This window comes from Sus scrofa, chromosome 2 (genome assembly GCF_054392235.1).
Source record: "Sus scrofa isolate SSC_HxYL_T2T_F1_AM1 chromosome 2, Sscrofa_HxYL_maternal_Yorkshire_Landrace_v2.0, whole genome shotgun sequence".
In the NCBI taxonomy this organism is placed as follows: domain Eukaryota; kingdom Metazoa; phylum Chordata; class Mammalia; order Artiodactyla; family Suidae; genus Sus; species Sus scrofa.
Genome location: NC_139384.1, coordinates 30,438,399 through 30,455,382, shown reverse-complemented (window position 1 = coordinate 30,455,382; position 16,984 = coordinate 30,438,399). Strand labels below are relative to the sequence as shown.

The 16,984-nt window shown below is 47.7% G+C and overlaps 1 protein-coding gene across 13 annotated transcripts in view; it reads left to right on the top strand.

Annotated features, from left to right (window-relative positions):
• Positions 1 to 16,984, top strand: part of KIAA1549L (KIAA1549 like) — a 297,338-nt gene that overhangs the window by 240,461 nt on the left and 39,893 nt on the right. For all 13 annotated transcript variants that reach the window (XM_085011461.1, XM_085011462.1, XM_085011455.1 and 10 more), the window contains exon 16: positions 6,285 to 6,414. In XM_085011461.1, the coding sequence (XP_084867587.1) occupies positions 6,285 to 6,414 (130 nt within the window). The remainder of the gene's footprint in view (positions 1 to 6,284; positions 6,415 to 16,984) is intronic.

Here is a 16,984-nt window from a genome sequence, read left to right as displayed (position 1 = left end):
TTAAGAATGAAAAGAGAGAATTTTAAACCAGTGCTTCATTTACCAGGCTTCTCACTAGGCTGGGTGGGAATGACAAGCTATTGATCTAAAATCACACAGCAATGGGGATCACAACCCATGTGCCACCAAATGGATAAGTGTACAAAAAAAAGAGGAAAGGCGTTCCTAGGGTAATGATCCCGACTAGCATCCACAAGGACGTAGGATCAATCCCGAGCCTTGCTCAATGAGTTAAAGATCCAGTGTTGCTGTGAGCTGTGGTGTAGGTCACAAAGGCAGCTTGGATCCAGCATTGCTATGGCTGTGGTGTAGGCCGGCAGCTCCAGCTCCAACTCGACCCCTAGCCTGGGAACCTCCATGTGCCGCAAGTGCAGCCCTAACAAAAGAAAAGAAAAAAGAGAAAAAAATGGGTGAATTTTATTGGGAGGCTGGGCTTTCTTTAGCTTTTACTTTATTCTTTGGGACTTTTTACTTCAGTCGTTTGTAAACTGGGGTACAGAGTTGTTGTTTCTGGGTTTCCTGCTGACATGTGGAAAATGGATCCAAAATCATGGACAAGCAAGAGGAACTTAGTTTGGAAATTGAGGAATAAATAAAAACTTCAGTTAAGACATTTATAAGGAAAATGAACAAAACCTATTTTTCTAGAGAGGTGCATCTCCGCCTAACAAAAGGTCAGGCCAGATTCCTAAGGCCCTTTGATGACCTGGTGATGCCATGGGTCAATTCTTAGTAAATATCTGTGGAATAAATGATTTAATTACTCGAAAGCACCAAAAATAATGTTAAATTTTTTTGACCAGTTAAGGGAAAAACAGGAATAACTGTAAATCCGGTATGATGGGGTCAGCCAGAGATGAGGATGGAGCGGGGGAGCTGAGATTAAGGGACAAGGACAGTGACAGAGACCCAGTAAGCTTTTAGGTGCTATGCTTTTCTTTAGGGCCACACCCATGGCATATGGAAGTTCCCAGGCTAGGGGTCAAATCAGAGCTGCAGCTCTCGGCCTACACCTCAGCCACGGCAACTCAGGATCCTTAACCCACTAGACGAGGCCAGAGATGGAACCCAAGTCCTCATGGATACTCGTCGGGTTTGTTACTGCTGAGCCACCATGGGAACTCCTCAGGCACTATTCTTGTCACACTCTGCCACTGACCCCAGCTCCTGTCCACTGCAGCCTGCAGTGTGTGACCTGTTATCCCAGGTTAGAGTGACGTGTGAACTGCTGTACACAGTTCAACTCTCTAGAGGTCCTGCTCTCAAGTGACCTAGTGCCTGCAAGGCACAAGGGAGACTCATTCTCTAGGCCAAAGGTAGCATCAGTAACCAGAATCTTACCCTGAAACCTAAATAAATCAAAATTTAGATTCCAAATGTTGACTCATCTTAATATCTTTCAAAAATGATCTCACGACATTTTCATTAGTCAGCAGAATGCCCCTGTTTTTGTGGTATAAACTCTTACCCAGAGACACAAAGTACATAATCTAACTGAGGCAGGTGCTGTTAGAGCCCCCCAGGTCCCCTGGGCAGGGGGCAGCTATAGCCCACCAGCATCCTCTTATTGTGAGCATCTGGCTCCACTATGAACCTCGATCAGACCAGAACTGAAAGGTAGTCCCTGCACTCTGGAGCAGCCACAGTCAGTGAGGAATGGGAGCTGATGGATAAATACCCCTGGCCAAAGAACTCTACACTGTTGTAATAACCATGTTTTCTGGTTTCTGTGTTGGATGATTTGACATCAGCACCTTGCCCCCGGAGGAACTGCCCTTCCTGGAGCTGGCTAGCCAGTTCCTAGGGATAGGGAGGCTCAAGTGCACCTGTCAGACACAAACCAGACAAGCCAGAGCCCAGAAGCCAGCTGCCTCCTGCACACAGGGAGGCACTCTGGGTCCCCCAACGCTCCTCCTGAATCACCCCAGTCAGGTACCAGACAAATAGGGACAGCTCCCACCTCCCAGAGTCTGCTGGAATCATTTGAAGGAGCCAGTCCTAAGCCTGATGACCGTGTCTTGCCAGTTCTTTGCCATGAAAACCAGCCTAGAGGCTCTTGCCCACATTCTCCCCTCACTCCCTGTGACTGACCCTGCTGCTTCCCCATGTGGCCCTCCGAGGAAGGGTCTCCCCCTGCCTCTCGGGATCTATGAGTATACAAGCTGTCTTCTCAGTGGCAGTCATCCCCTTATCTGCTGGCATTACCATACCTGAATAGTAATAAAACCTACATTTTAAAACAATAGTCTCCTGGGAGTTCCCCTTATGGCTCAGTGATAACAAACCTGACTAGTATCCATGAGGATGCAGCTGTGATCCCTGGCCTTGCTTGGTGGGTTGAGGATCCTGCGTTGCTGTGGCTGTGGCGTAGGCCAGCAGCTGCAGCTCTGATTAGACCCCTAGCCTGAGAACTTCCATATGCCACACGTGCAGCCCTAAAAAGACAAGAAATAAAGCAACCTATGCTTCTCCAGTGAGTTTGAGCCCTAGATGGCCAACACACTGATGTGCTGGATTGTATCCTCTGTTGGCCTCCCTCCCTTCCCTTTCTCATTTTCCCGCTTCTCAACTTGTGCTTCCTTGAACCCTCCCCAAATAAACCACCTCTACTCAAATCATCACAGAGCCTCCTTCTGGGGAAACTCAGCTTAAGGCAGTAACCTATTGAAGCAAAGTTACTCTGATGGAAGGAGGGCCTCCTGCTTCTCTTCCTCAGTGGCTCTAGTCCATCCTTATGGAACCCTAAGGTTCCACAGAACACAGTTGGGGAACTACTTCCTTAAACTGTAGTGCCTAGTCCCAGGCACTTAAAAATCCAAATAAAATTTCTCATTATCCTCCCAGCAAAGTTGTCAGAGGTTAAAAACTTACATCTCAAGTTTCAAAATGTGTTAATTTATTTATTTATTTATTTATTTATTTATTTTGCTTTTTTAGGGCCACACCCACGGCATATGGAGGTTCCCAGGCTAGGGGTCAAATTGGAGCTACAGCTGCCAGCCTACAATACAGCCACAGCAACATGGGATCTGAGCCGCATCTGTGACCTGCGTCACGGCTCACAACACCGGATCCTTAATCTGCTGAGCAAGGCCAGGGATGGACCCCGCAACCTCATCGTTCCTAGTGGGATTCATTTCTGCTGCGCCACAACGGGAATTCCTAAAATGTGTTAACTTTTAAAGAATAGAGCAAAATACCAACAGAAATGAATATACCTAATGGAACTCTATTTGATTAAAATAAGTAATTTTTACCTGAAAGCCTGATTTATTTCTAAGTAGTTGTTTGCACATCAGGCACAATTGGCGGTCTGGTCAATTGGGCTCCATGTTAACCAGCAGCCTTGAAGCCGTGTATAATAGAACATTGTCTTTGACGGAGAGAGAGACTGGAGTGTCTGCCAGTGTCTAAGGTCTCACCCACATTCATGGATCTTGAAAGGGCTTACACAGTCTCACTATTGTATTTCTGGTATTTCCAAAAGAACCTACTTAAATGTCAATTGCTAGTCCTAGTATTTACTCCCCCCCCCCACCCTTAGTAGTAAATCTTTTTTTTTTGTTTTTGTCTTTTTTTGCCTTTTCTAGGGCTACTCCCACAGCACATGGAGGTTCCCAGGCTTGGGGTCCAATTGGAGCTATAGCCACCATCCTACGCCAGAGCCACAGCAACGTGGGATCCAAGCCCCGTCTTCGGCCTGCATCACAGGTCAGGGCAACACTGAATCCTTAACCCACTGAGCGAGGCCAGGGATCAAACCCTCAACCTCTTGGTTCCTAGTCGGATTCATTAACCACTGCGCCATGACGGGAACTTCAGTGAATCTTTTCTATATGGGTTAATTGGCAATCTCAGGACAGTTGCGAAATCTGTCTTTTCAAAAAATGACTTGTAATTAGGTCCAGGGTGAGCATTCTTTGGGGTCTACCTTAAAGAGTGAATCACTCAGAACATATTCTGCTTCACAAGATTGTGCTCCTTTCTAAAGGGAGCCTCTGATTGCAGAGAATGAGAAGGCACTGTTTATAACCTTGGGTGGTAAGCTCCTATATGAGTCAGGATCCTTTTGGTTGCAAATGATGGAAAACCAACACAAAGTGGTTGAATAAAAAGGGAGTTTCCCCTTGGACAAGACAAGCTTCAGGCGTGGCTCCTTCCAGGGCGTTGTACAATGTCTTCCTTGTTTAGCTTGCTGTCTCTTCTTTTTCTTAAGGACCTCTTTTGCAGGCAGGTCCTTACCTCCTAGTGGCAAACTAGCTGCCAGCAACTCCAGGCTCATGTCCTATCTTCTTAGAAATCTCAGCACCAAGAGAATGCCTCTCTCATGGTTGCCATAGCAAAGGCCTTGAGACCTAGTCTCATTTGACCAATTCATGGACCCACTCTCTGACTAATTGTTCTGGCCAAGGGGTTGTGATGCCATGATTGTCCAGCCTGAGCCACCTGCCTATCCCAAGGATAAGCAGGCCCCCCAAGAGCATCATAGTGTTCTTACCGAAAGAAGGTTGCCCTGGGTGCCAGGCAAGCAAAGCCCACATAAGGCTCTCTGAACAGGTGTGAGCGCCTCATGGTAGGGGAGTAGGTCTAATAGCATCTATTTTATTCCCACAGCTAATTGCAAGGGCAGTGGTTTGCCGTGGGAATTCTAATGTCTGTTCTTCAAGAACAGCGTGTGACTGTCAAGCTGGGACCAAGTGGGTGTGGGATCGTGAAAAGGTATCTATACCTCCCAGTTTCCCCCCATAATCACTGACCATAGTCCCCTTTAGCCCGTGAATGGATAGACTCTTAGAACCAAGACATGGAGTTCCCGTCGTGGCGCAGTGGTTAATGAATCCAACTAGGAACCATGAGGTTGCAGGTTCGATCCCTGGCCTTGCTCAGTGGGGTAAGGATCCGGCGTTGCCATGAGCTGTGGTGTAAGTCGCAGACGCGGCTTGGATACATGATGCTGTGGCTGTGGTGTAGGCTGGCTGCTACAGCTCCGATTAGACCCCTAGCCTGGGAACCTCTATATGCCACGGGAGCGGCCGTAGAAAAGGCAAAAAAAAGACAAAAAAAAAAAAAAAAAAAAAGAACCAAGACATAAAGTAGGAGATGCTTGGGGAGTTCTCTCAAGGCACATGCTCTGAAATGCAAGTAACTTACAGAGAGAAACTCATCGTTGAGTGAAAGGATGGTAGCCAGGGATTTTATCTTACCTTTACTACCCTGCAGGATTATGTGAAAGTCACCTCCTAAGAGGTGCCTCTTGTGCATGAAGAAAAGCACAGCCATAGTGCTCAGTAAGGTACTGTTTCTTTCCCCTTCCTCGAGGATTCCTCTGATGGCAGGTGGAAACGAGACAGAGATGAGAAATGTGTGTATTTCTTAGGGGGAGCTGAGTGGAGCCTCTGAACGAACCTGAAATGCTCTGTGTCCAGATTGGCATGTGACTGGCTCTATGTAGGTGTCTGCTGAAATGTCACCTCTCCAGAGAGGTCTGTGCTGACTGTCCTGTATAAAATCATCCTTCATCCTAGTCACCGTCTGTCACATCTGCTGATGTTTCTTAAGAGCCCTTATTACTCTTAGAAATTACCATGCGAATTGCCCATCTCCCTTGTTAGAGTGTAAGCTCAGGAGAACAGGGCCATGTCTGTCTTGCTCACTGCCAATCCTCATCGTCTTCCATGGTGCCTGGTACATAGTAACCACTCAGTAAATATTGGATGATGGATGGATGGATGGATGGGTGCCAAAATGCCCCTTGGTCAATGACACCTTAGCTCAGAAGGGAATCCACTGTTGTGAAGGTAGAAAAAAAAAATCTATCAACGGTCATGTTCAAGAAGCATTAGCCACAGGGTTGGTTAACACACCATGGAAACCTGACTGTGAAATCAGATGAAAAGGAACAGGAGGCTGCTAAGTCAACAAAGCCAACAAAAGCAAGTGTGTTCTTCCAGCGTTAGCTGTCCGAGGGGGTCAAGGGAGAGTCCCTGGCCTTGCCATCAGCAGAATTTTAGATGAGGTTGCAGTGTTGCAATTGCTTATAGTCGCCTACTTTTCATATGAGAGAGCATTTACAATTCAGCCAAATGGTTACAGCATCTGGAAAAAAAAAAATCTTTATTCCACTCTTTCTACAGCCCCTGATGGCCAAGGGAACAAATACCATCAATTCTGAGATTCACGAGGCAAATCCAAACCCTTCATTGGTTGCCTGTAGTTTGGATCAGTGGAGAATTCCATCTGTCAGGGCATTTGCTGCATCATAACAGTTGTTGAATTTTCTTCAGGCAACAGATGAAGAACTCTGTCTACCGAAGCCGGCAGTCTCTGAATAGCCCGAGTCCAGGGGAAACGGAGATGGACCTTCTGGTGACTCGAGAGCGACCCCGACGTGGAATCCGTAACAGTGGATACGATGTAAGTCTCTGGTGGGCCGAGGTGAATACAAGCTCTGCTTTTCCCTGGAAGCAGAGGGGCTAGAGCACCCCATAATGTTTCAGTTTACTGTATCTTTGTGGGATTTAAAAATGCACTAAAATGTTTTCTGTTTCGTTATTCCTTTTTACCAGTTTTGCTGAGTGAGACTACTCGGGATGTGTCAGAGTAACAAATTATTGCTCAAAGGACCTCAGTGTCTACATCAGTCATTTTATGAATAGCACGTTAGTGACTTCAAACTCAGCCCTGATTCTAAAATATCCTTAATTTTCCCCCCTTTGTCTCTAGAAACTCAGTAGGAACCATGGCTGTGGGTTAGAATTCATTTGCACACAGGCTTCTTTTAATCCATAGCACTGTTGAGACGTTGGATTTGTTCCTGATTTCATGACTCCTCAATATGCCGTGGAAACAATGAGACTTCCAACAGAGCGATTTGTTGATCTCACATGAGGAAAGCACATGCTTCTGTGCAGTGATGCGCCAAACTGCCAAAGGGCTTCTAATCCCATCAAACCTCCCCAGATGATGACTTTGGTTCGTCCTATCAAGTTGTTGACGTCTGTCACATGTAATTGCTGTCGTGAGCTCACCTGAACCCCACACCCCATGGAGATGTCCAATAAGGTTTCATCCGGCCCTTGGATTTCAAGTGGTCTTGAATATACTCTTGGGTTTTAGGAAAATGTTTCTTTCCCTTTCTCCTAAAATGTTTGTTTCTCCAGTTGCAAATTTAAACAATTTCAGTACAAAGCGTTATGACTCAGCTATGTCCAGATGAAGTTTTATTATCATTGCGAGGTTATAATTTAAAAATGACACTTTGCACATAGGCTTCTTTTAATCCATAGCACTGTTAAACATCTGGTGCTAATTTGAAGCAAGAAGCTCCCCCTCCCTCCCCCCTGCCTTGGATTAGTCATTATTTGCCACAACAGCTTAAAATAGGATTTTTAATAATCCAATTAAAAACAGATATTATAAGTAATGTGAATTTCTAATTACCTTCCTAATTTAGACTTGATGTTTGCGTTGGTGGTGATACCCTTATCTTTCATTTCTTTTCCAAATTTCGTAAAGTTTGATGATTTAGTTTTGTAAAATCCCAGATGTTTTGGGCAAATCTTTTTTTTGTTTTCTCCTCCAGATTAAATTATTCCACGTTAAAGTCTCTCCCCATACAAATATTTCTTATACTAAAGTTGGTCATCAATTTGGTAATCAGCCTGTGCTTAAAAAAAAAAAATAGGGCATTTGAAGTTTCCAATTAATCTCTCCCTACCAACAGTGAATATTCTTGTAGTTTGGGGATTTTTATTTTTTTTAATGGCTGTACTTGTGGCATCCTGGGCTAGGAGTCAATCAAGAGCTGCAGCTGCCAGCCTACAGCACAGCCACAGCAACGCCAGATCCTTAACCCACTAAGTGAGGCCAGGGATCGAATCCACATCCTCATGGATCCTAGGCGGGTTCTTAACTCGCTGAACCACAACAGGAACTCCCATGGGGAACTTTTTCTTCTGCTTGGGAATAGTCTGCTGAGGTATGTTAGGATTCTTAATTTATTTCAGGATTTATATTAATAGATTTCTCGTGAAATTCTAGACACAGATATTTTTACACTTTGAGGAAATAGACCAGAGGTTTCTCTGTTAGGCTTGCAAAGAGAGCACTGCAGGTTTTTTGAACTACTGTGCAGTGACTTGCTGAATACTTTTGGAATGTTGTGTCAGAACAGCAGAGGGAGAGAGAGGATTTTATTTATTTGTTTTTCATGACTGTACCCGTGGCACGCGGAAGTTCTCAGAGCCAGGGATTGAATCAGAGTGGTAGCCATGACCTACACCACAGTTGGGGCAACGCTCATCCTTGAACCCACTGTGCTGGGCCAGGAATCAAACCCACACCTCTGCAATGACCCAAGCCGCAAACCAATCTGCTAAGTCGGATTCTTAACCCACGGCACCACAGGGGGAACTCTGAGAGATGACTTTTCTAGAGGAAGTTGCTCACCCTTCACAAACGTGTAAATAATCTAATTACAGATTACTTTAGGGGAAGCCCATGTCATTCTGATAGTTTTTTTTTTTAAATATGAATATACAGTTCTTTGTGCTTGTGATCACAAAAACATCAGCAAGTATGTTTCCTTAAGAGAAAATGATCATCGAGGGAACAGTTTAAGAATTGAGACTGTTGGAGTTCCTGTCGTGGCGCAGTGGTTAACAAATCCAACTAGGAACCATGAGGTTGTGGGTTTGATCCCTGGCCTTGCTCAGTGGGTTAAGGACCCGGCATTGCCGTGAGCTGTGGTGTAGGTTGCAGATGCAGCTCGGATCCCACATTGCTGTGGCTCTGGTGTAGGCCGGTGGCTACAGCTCCAATTCGACCCCTAGCCTGGGAACCTCCATATGCTGTGGGAGCGGCCCTAGAAAAGGCAAAAAGACAAAAAAAAGACACACACACACAAAAAAAGAATTGAGACTATTGATGCTAAGAATCAAATCGCTTCCTCTATCTCCTCCTGTGCCTTTTAATCACATGAAAATATATGATGTCATTTGCTGACTGCATTCTCCAGTCCAGGCCCCAGTCTCGTCTTTTTATGTGTATCATCTGATTGAATTTGCAGTCACCAGTCAGGTAGCTACTCTCTTTATGTCCATTGTCTAGATGAGGTAACTGAGGCTCTGAGCAGTTACATAATTTGTTTTCCTGAGTCTAGGGCCCATCTCCTGAATCACCATTCAGTACGGCTTCCGTGGGCCCCCACCCCACTATACATGTGTCTTCATGTAATATAACGTTATGTCCTCTGTATAAGGTTAAGTCTCACAAGAATTCTTGCATGGAGAACTCACACAAGGAAGGGGGAAAAAAAAAAAAAGGACCAACAGATAAAGGAGAAAAGTCATAGTTTTAAACAATGCATGTGTTCATTTTCTGAATCTTGATTTTCCCAAAGTGCCAAGGCACTCCTGGCAAAAGAACTTATTATTAGCTCAGCAGCGAACAGGTCATTCGGGTGGAAACATGTCATGCTTCCTACTGAGTCTGGGGATCTGGAAGCCAGGCCAACATTTCCAGTCATTTCTGCCAGATTTGGGAACACCCAGAGGGACATGGTAGAAACAAAAGCCCAGGGAAATTGATGTAAGTGTGAATTTTTCAGAGGTTACCTGCTTTAGAGTCCCAGAGGAAACACCTCCATGTAAAAATAAAGGAATAAAACAAATCAGCAAACACACACATTCTCCCTGGGCAAGGCTTAGCCCCAGGACTGATGGCAGCCTGGATTGTGTCAAAATGTTTCCACAGAGCAGGAGGAATGAGAAGAGACTCTTCCTACTAAGGGGTTTAGGAATCCTTGCGTTTCTGCAGCAATAAATCTCAACCACTCGGCCCCCCTAACAGCTAAGTGATGCCACAGGTTCCTGGCAGTACCTAGGGCTCACTGGGGTAGTAATTTTCTAGGAGGGGACACCCATTTTAGAAGGAAACATGATTTTAGAAAGATGTCCAAGCCTGATCCCGACAAAGCCAGACCATGTCATTAAACGACACTCTGAAATTCTTTCCTTCCAGTGCGTTACGTGAGTAGAAAAGATGTCAGTCTAGTATTTCAAAACAAAAAGAACTATTTCAAATGATTTTTTAAATGTTGTTTTCCAAGTGCAAGTCATAGAAAATAATGAAGCAGTGGGGAAAGAAAGGGAAAGAAGATGCCCTACCTGCCAATTCTCAGGCAGAATAAAGACCCAATGGACTTTTCCTCTATCAGCCAACTTGTTAACCCCTGGGCGTGGATGATGAATCGGCCTTTGATTCTAAAAGGCAGGTAGTAATCAAATCATTCCCCAGAAATAAAAACACACTTCCTCAACCTTGATTTGTATTTGGAGTTCAAAAACCAGAGTTCCCATCGTGGCGCAGTGGAAACGAATCTGACTAGGCATCATGAGATTGCAAGTTCGATCCCTGGCCTCCTCAGTGGGTTAAGGATCTGGCGTTGCGGTGAGCTGTGGTGTAGGTGGCAGATGCAGCTCGGATCTGACGTTGCTGTGGCTGTGGCATAGCCCGGCAGCTGTAGCTCTGATTCGACTCCTAGGCTGGGACTCTCCATGTGCTGCAGGTACGGCCCTAAAAAGGAAAAAAAACAAAAACAAAACTGAAACGCTATGGCAGGGGAGTTTCCTGGTGGCCTAGCGGTTAAGGATCTGGTGTTGTCGATGCTATGGCCGGGGTTCGCTCCCTGGCCCAGGAACTTCTATAAGCCTCAGCGTGGCCTGGAAAAAACAAACCAAAAAAAAAAAAAAAACAAAAACAAAAAAAACCTATGGCAGGAATAGGGTCAGCTGTGTGGCTATGAGAGCGACTCCGAAATGGTTGAGTTATAATATTGAAAGTGAATGCTGAGTAGGGAGCTTTACAAGCTACTTCCCTCAGTTTCTCTTCAGCAACCTGTCTGAGATCCACACTCAGGCAGCATTCAGGGCAGATGGTCCGGCTCAGACCCTAAAATGTGGACAGTGAGTTTGAAAGCGTTAAGAAGGATGAGTGATCTTGCGGCATCTCAGAAGAGGTGACGTCGAAGGCTCTGCGGTGGCCATCGCAAGCACTGTCACAATCTTGGGGGAAATGTTTTGAAAGGTGAGCCCACTCCAGTGATTTTACAACAGAAGAAACTGTGTAAGCCTCCAGAAAGTGACACTATGTCAAGAAAGGTTCAGCTGCAGAAAACATCAAGCCATTCTGAACAGACCAAAAAAAAAGTCTGGGAGGAACTTTTTGTATAAATAATCAGGGGGCTGGAGGAGCCTTCCAGGAAAGACTGAGAACAAAACAGCAGGGCCGGCCCTGGGGAGGTGGGGAGGGGCTGTCTGGGTCCCAAGCCAGAAAGCAGGGAAGCGGGCTGCCCGGGCTGGCCAAGGAGCAGAAAGACAGGCCCTGCCTCACTGCCTCCATCCAGAGCGCACGCTAGTGCATCGCACTGACAGCACCTGGCCCACCATCCCCACCGTGGCACCGGGTCAAAGCGAGGTAGAGACGGACCAGGCAGAGCCGCCTTGGGGAAGCAGCTGGGAGAACTGGTGGAGGAAAAGTCGAGCACAGGGGAAGGTGGAAGCACGGCTCAGAGCACAGTCCCCAGCCGGGCTGCAGGCCTGGGCTCGCTCTTTTGGGTGTGATGGGTGTTTATCTTGCTGGCCTCTCCGGGCAGACAGTGAAGCCAGCTCCCTTTGTTCCATGTGAACAATGGTTACTGGAAGGAGGCCAAGGGATCAGAACAGTTGCTTTGATGGCTTCCATTTGCAGGGGAATGAAATATGATCTGGAAGGCCCCTGACTGCCTGCGACAGCTTAGAGCAAGCCTGGGGCCTTCTCTGTAAACCTGTACATCCTGTGATTCATGGGGGTCTCTCCTGCTCACGCCCCTCCTCCCCCAGCATCTTATGGCCTTGACATGATTGAGACCAAAACAAAGCCCAGGGGTGCCCTGGCCGTGCATGAAGTGCCCAGTTAAGGGTGCAATCCACTTTTGGTTTCTCTGGGAGGCACATGGTCTGATTTGGGGAGTTTGTCCTTCCCCTCGGAAGCAACCTGCTGTGCCCTCTGAACCAGCTGCAGAGTATTGGCCCTGCCCCCACCTCCATGCCCTCCCCATCCCACCTAGACCTGCCTTCTGTATGTCTCAGCCATTCTTTCTCCTGCCTCTGCCAGCTAGTTTAAGCTGTTAACAACCTTGGCTTGCTATGTTATCCCAAGTTAATTTATAGGACATTGTGTTTTAACAGGGACTTTTAATCCGAGGGGAGTATCTGGTAGTAGGAAATGAGACTCTCTGGTTGAGACTGGAGGCAGAGGTGGAGGTGTTGGGTGGCAAAAGGAGCCTTTTGGGGGGCGTCCAGACCTCACCTGCCCACAGAGATACCTGTTAACCCCACAAAGATGGAGACCTCTTGGCAAGTGGGGAGCAGAGGTGGATGCTTGCTGGCAGGTTTGGGGGCGGCAGACCAGGTTGCAGGACTAGTGACCCCATTTGGAGCCAGGCAGTTTCCCACTGGGCAGAAGACAGCTAACCTCCCTTCCCTTAGTGAGCCCTCGAGGGCCATCTGCCTGCCCATGCCCTCGGGTTCCCTGGGCTCTGGACGCTGCCTGCTCTTGCTCTCGGCACCCACCTTCCTGTCCTGCCTCGCCTGGACTCTGAGGCCTCCCCGCCTCTGACCCAGGCAGCCACTTATTACAGGCCAGGGTCCCCAGCTTGCTCCTGGTGTGGACACCTGTCAGGAGAGGAAAGGAAGCAGCCCCGGACAGAGGTAAAGGCCGGGCTGTGGTGCAGGAACTACAAGGCCTCAGCTGACCCCACAGGGAGCTCTGTAGCTCATATGGCCCTGAAGAGTTACCCCGAGTTTTCAAGAAGCATCTGGGCTCTTGCCCTCTAGGACTGGCCCGTCCCTGAGTGCCCTTGAGTGAGGCATCTCTCTTTGGCCAAGGACAATTCCCAGCGAGAGAGGTGGCACTGCCAGGTCCCACGAATGCTCAGGGAGAGCAAGGGCGAGTCCCTGAGTCCTGGTTGACAGCTGAGGGCTGGCAGCACGCCCAGCAGCTCGGGAAGAAGTGCTGTGGTCCTGAGCAGCACAGCACCGTTCGCCTCGCACCAGTTTGTCCCAACGCTGCTGGCTTCTTGGCCCATGTGTGGCCCCTTAATCACTGCAGGAGCAGAGGCCAGGAGGCAAAGGAGAGCTGCCCTGGGCAGTTGCTAGCTCTGTTTTCCTCTGGAAAACGTCTCTCAGGTGCAGTGGAACCACTGAATCATATGTGCATTTAACATGCAAATTCAACAATATAGACCCTGAAAGACAAAGGAAAAAAAAAACCTTAAAAATTTCCCCCCAAATAGCTTTTGCCTACCTTCTGTTCATACTGTGCATTACAGGTGATCTGTAAGATTATATTCACAGGCAATGCACGCTCTACTACTAGGTGGACAATTTAAGGAATTGCCAAAGGTTTAATTGTATGTTTTACCTTCTCTGGTGATATTAGCATCTAAGCCCTAGGTGTGATTCCCCTGTGCTACCTGCATGAGGCTCTAGGGACAAGAGAAAGGTGGGTTAACTAGTGCTCGCATAGTTAGTGGGTTAACTAGTGCTTGCTTAGGTAGTAGGTTAACTAGGTGCTTTTGCCAACCAGTGGTGGAGACACACAAATGCAACAAATTGTGTCAGTGAACTTGGATGGGAGCAGGGAGTCTTCCCTAGGGTCTGCTTCTGTCTGTCCTGGTCTGCCAGAAGCATCCTTCTAAAACATGCAACACCCTTGTTTAAAATCCTTTAGTAGCTCCTCAGGGCTTGGGGATAAGACTCAACCTCAAAACTTTTCCCCGCTCAAGGCTCCTCTGCTAAGGCCGGCCCGGGCGAGCCTTCTGGCTGAAGCTCGTTGCTGCTCCTCCATCCACCCCAGGCTCCTACCCACCCCTCCCAGACCTGCCCTGTGGCTTCACATCTCTGCGTCTTTGCATGTGTTCATCCCTGTGCTCAGAACATTCCTTCCCTCCAGCTTTCTTGAAGGCCTAGGTTTCTCAGCCTCCGCATGGTTGATATTTGGGGCTGGGTAATTCTTTGTGTGGAGGGCAGACTCGGGCATCGCAGGATGTTTAGCAGCACAGCTGGACTCCAACCCCCAGCTGCCAGGAGTACCTCCCAGCTGTAACAGCCAAAAATGCCTCCTGACATTGCCACGTGTCCCCTTGGGGGCAGACCTGTTCCCAGTGGAAAACCGCCTATTCAGACAAGGCTTTCGGGCCTTGGTTAAACATTATCTCCCTGAGACTCTCTTCCTTGACGCCACATCTGTTTCGATGCCGACCTTGGTCTTCCAGCAGCACCCAGAACTCACCCCAATCACAGCCCCAACTCCTGGTCCTCCCTCTGTGCCTTTATTTGTATTCCTTCCCCCATTTGACTCCTCAAGGGCAGGAATCATGTTTTATTCATCCTGAGAGCCTCAGAATAGGAACCAGCGAATATTCGATGTGGTGTCTCTATTTGCTGAGTAAATGAACAAACAAGTGTCAACCAGAAGGGGCTCTGAAGCTGAGACTCGAAAATATGGGGCAGATTTTTTTTTTTTTTTTTTTTTGTCTTTTTGTCTTTTTGCCTTTTCTAGGGCCACTCTCGCGGCTTATGGAGATTCCCAGGCTAAGGGTCTAATCGGAGCTGTAGCCGCCGGTCTATGCCAGAGCCGCAGCAACGCCAGCTCCGAGCTGCGTCTGCAACCCATACCACAGCTCACGGCGACGCCGGATCCTTCAACCCACTGAGCGAGGCCAGGGATCGAACCCGCAACCTCATGGTTCCTAGTCGGATTCGTCAACCACTGCACCACAACGGGAACTCCATGGGGCAGATTTAACTCTGGGACATAAAAGCAATTGATCTGACTGGCTCATCCACACTGTAGACAAATGTATGTTAACCACGTGAAGTTCAGTCTAAATGGTGGTTATAGGTTAGGATGCTTTGGCTGAAATAACAGAAAGCCCAGCCCAGCTCAACTGTCTTTACAAATTCAGGGCATGTATTAGGTTCAGTAAATCTGGGTCTGGCCTGATTGATGCTCTCGTTCCCTTCCTTTGCATTATGCAGCTCTGTCCTCCTTCAGGCATGGGCTTCAGCCACAGGTTGGTCCTCTTTGGCAGGAAAGGGCTGCAGCAGCCTCAGGCCTCATGTCTAGCTACTGTGTTGGCCAATGCAAGAGAGAATATGTCCTTTTCCCAGCCATGAAATGAAGTTTATGGGTTTTACTCTAAATGAGCCACCATAGAGCAAGTGCCCACCCCAGCCCCACCTCAGTGTTAATCACTATGGCAATGAGGTGGGGGGAGGAAGGAAATTATACTGATTGATTTAACCCAGCTCAGACCTCCCCAAAAGAGCTGGAGCAGGCTTAGTCCCCCCAGACCCCCTGCCTTGGACCCAGGGAGAGAAGCGGATGGATGCTGAGGCCATCGTGGTACCTGCTACGTGAGGAACATTGGTGGTGGCACTTTTCAAGAAGCTAAACCAGCGAAAGTTCTCCATGTCATGTGTCCCTCCTGTCTCAGCTGTGGGACAGACACCTCTTTGGCTGGCTGTCCATAAAGGGAGAGATCAGCATGGTGATAAGCCCTTGACCACTTCTCCCCATGGGCTTGGGCAGTCCTGGCTACAGTTCCAGCTTGTGTCTTGGAGACAGATAGAGAGACAGAGAGGGATTTTTGTGTCTGTTTAGCTTTTCTCTTCTTTTTTTTTGTTTTTTTTTTTTTTTTTTTTTTGGTTTGTTTGTTTTTTAGGCCTGCACCCATGGCATATGGAGGTTCCCAGGCTAGGGGTCTCATCAAAGCTTCAGCTGCCAGCCTACACCACAGCCACAGCAATGCCAAATCCAAGCTGCATCTGTGACCTATACCACAGCTCATGGCAATGCTGGATCCTTAACCCACTGATCGAGGCTAGGGATCAAACCCACATCCTCATGGATCTTAGTCAGGCTCATTAACTGCTGAGCCACAATGGAAACTCCCTGTTTGACTTTCCCAGGGGTTGATGGAGGAAGAGCAGATCTGAGTTGCTGGTGGGAAAATCCTATTTTGCTCTGAAAGTTCCTGGGCCAGGGATCATATCCACACCAGCAGTGAAACAGTGACAATACCAGATTCCACTGTGCTCAAGGGCACTCCTCAGCTCTTAAGATTGATACTCAGATGGAGTCCCTGTTGCAGCTCATCAGGTTAAGGTCCTGACTTTGTCTCTGTGAGGATGCAGGTTCAGTCCCCGTCCTCACTCAGTGGGTTAAGGATCTGGCGTTGCCGTGAGCTGTGTGTAGGGCACAGATGCAGCCTAGATCCTATGTTGCTGTGCCTGTGGCACAGGCCTCAGCTGCAACTCTGATGTGACCCCTAGCCTGGGAACCTCCATATGCCAATGGGTGCAGCCCTAAAAAGACAAAAAAAAAAAAAAAAGAAAAAGAAAAGAAAAATAACTTCGCATTAGAGAAAGCCATTCCTGTGTGTTTACTTTCAAGTCGATTCCTTTTTAAAAGGTATCTGTCATTAATTGACTCTGGCTCATAGATTGCGCTCAGCGTCCACAAGCAGTACCATGTGGTAGTTATGCTTGTGGCCTCTGGGGCTAGGCTGGGTTCACGTCCAGCTTGGCTACACACTGACAGTGGGAAGCTGGGCTAATTACTTAGCCCATCTGCTCTAGTTTCTATATGTGGAAAAGGAGCATACGAGTTGTGCTTGCCTTATAGGGTTGTTGTGAAAATTAATAAATGAGTCAATGCAGGTAAAGCACCTAGACGATGCCCAGTGAACACCAGCTCTCGTGGCTGTGGCTGACAGCTTCCATGAGGGACACAGGGATACCAGCTTTTTGTTTGTTTCATTTTCTCGGCCACACTGGCAGCATCTGAAAGTTCCCAGGCCAGGGATTGAATCCCAGCTGCATTTGTCACCCATGCCACAGCCGTGATCCCGTGGCAATGCTGGGCCAGGGATTGAACCAGC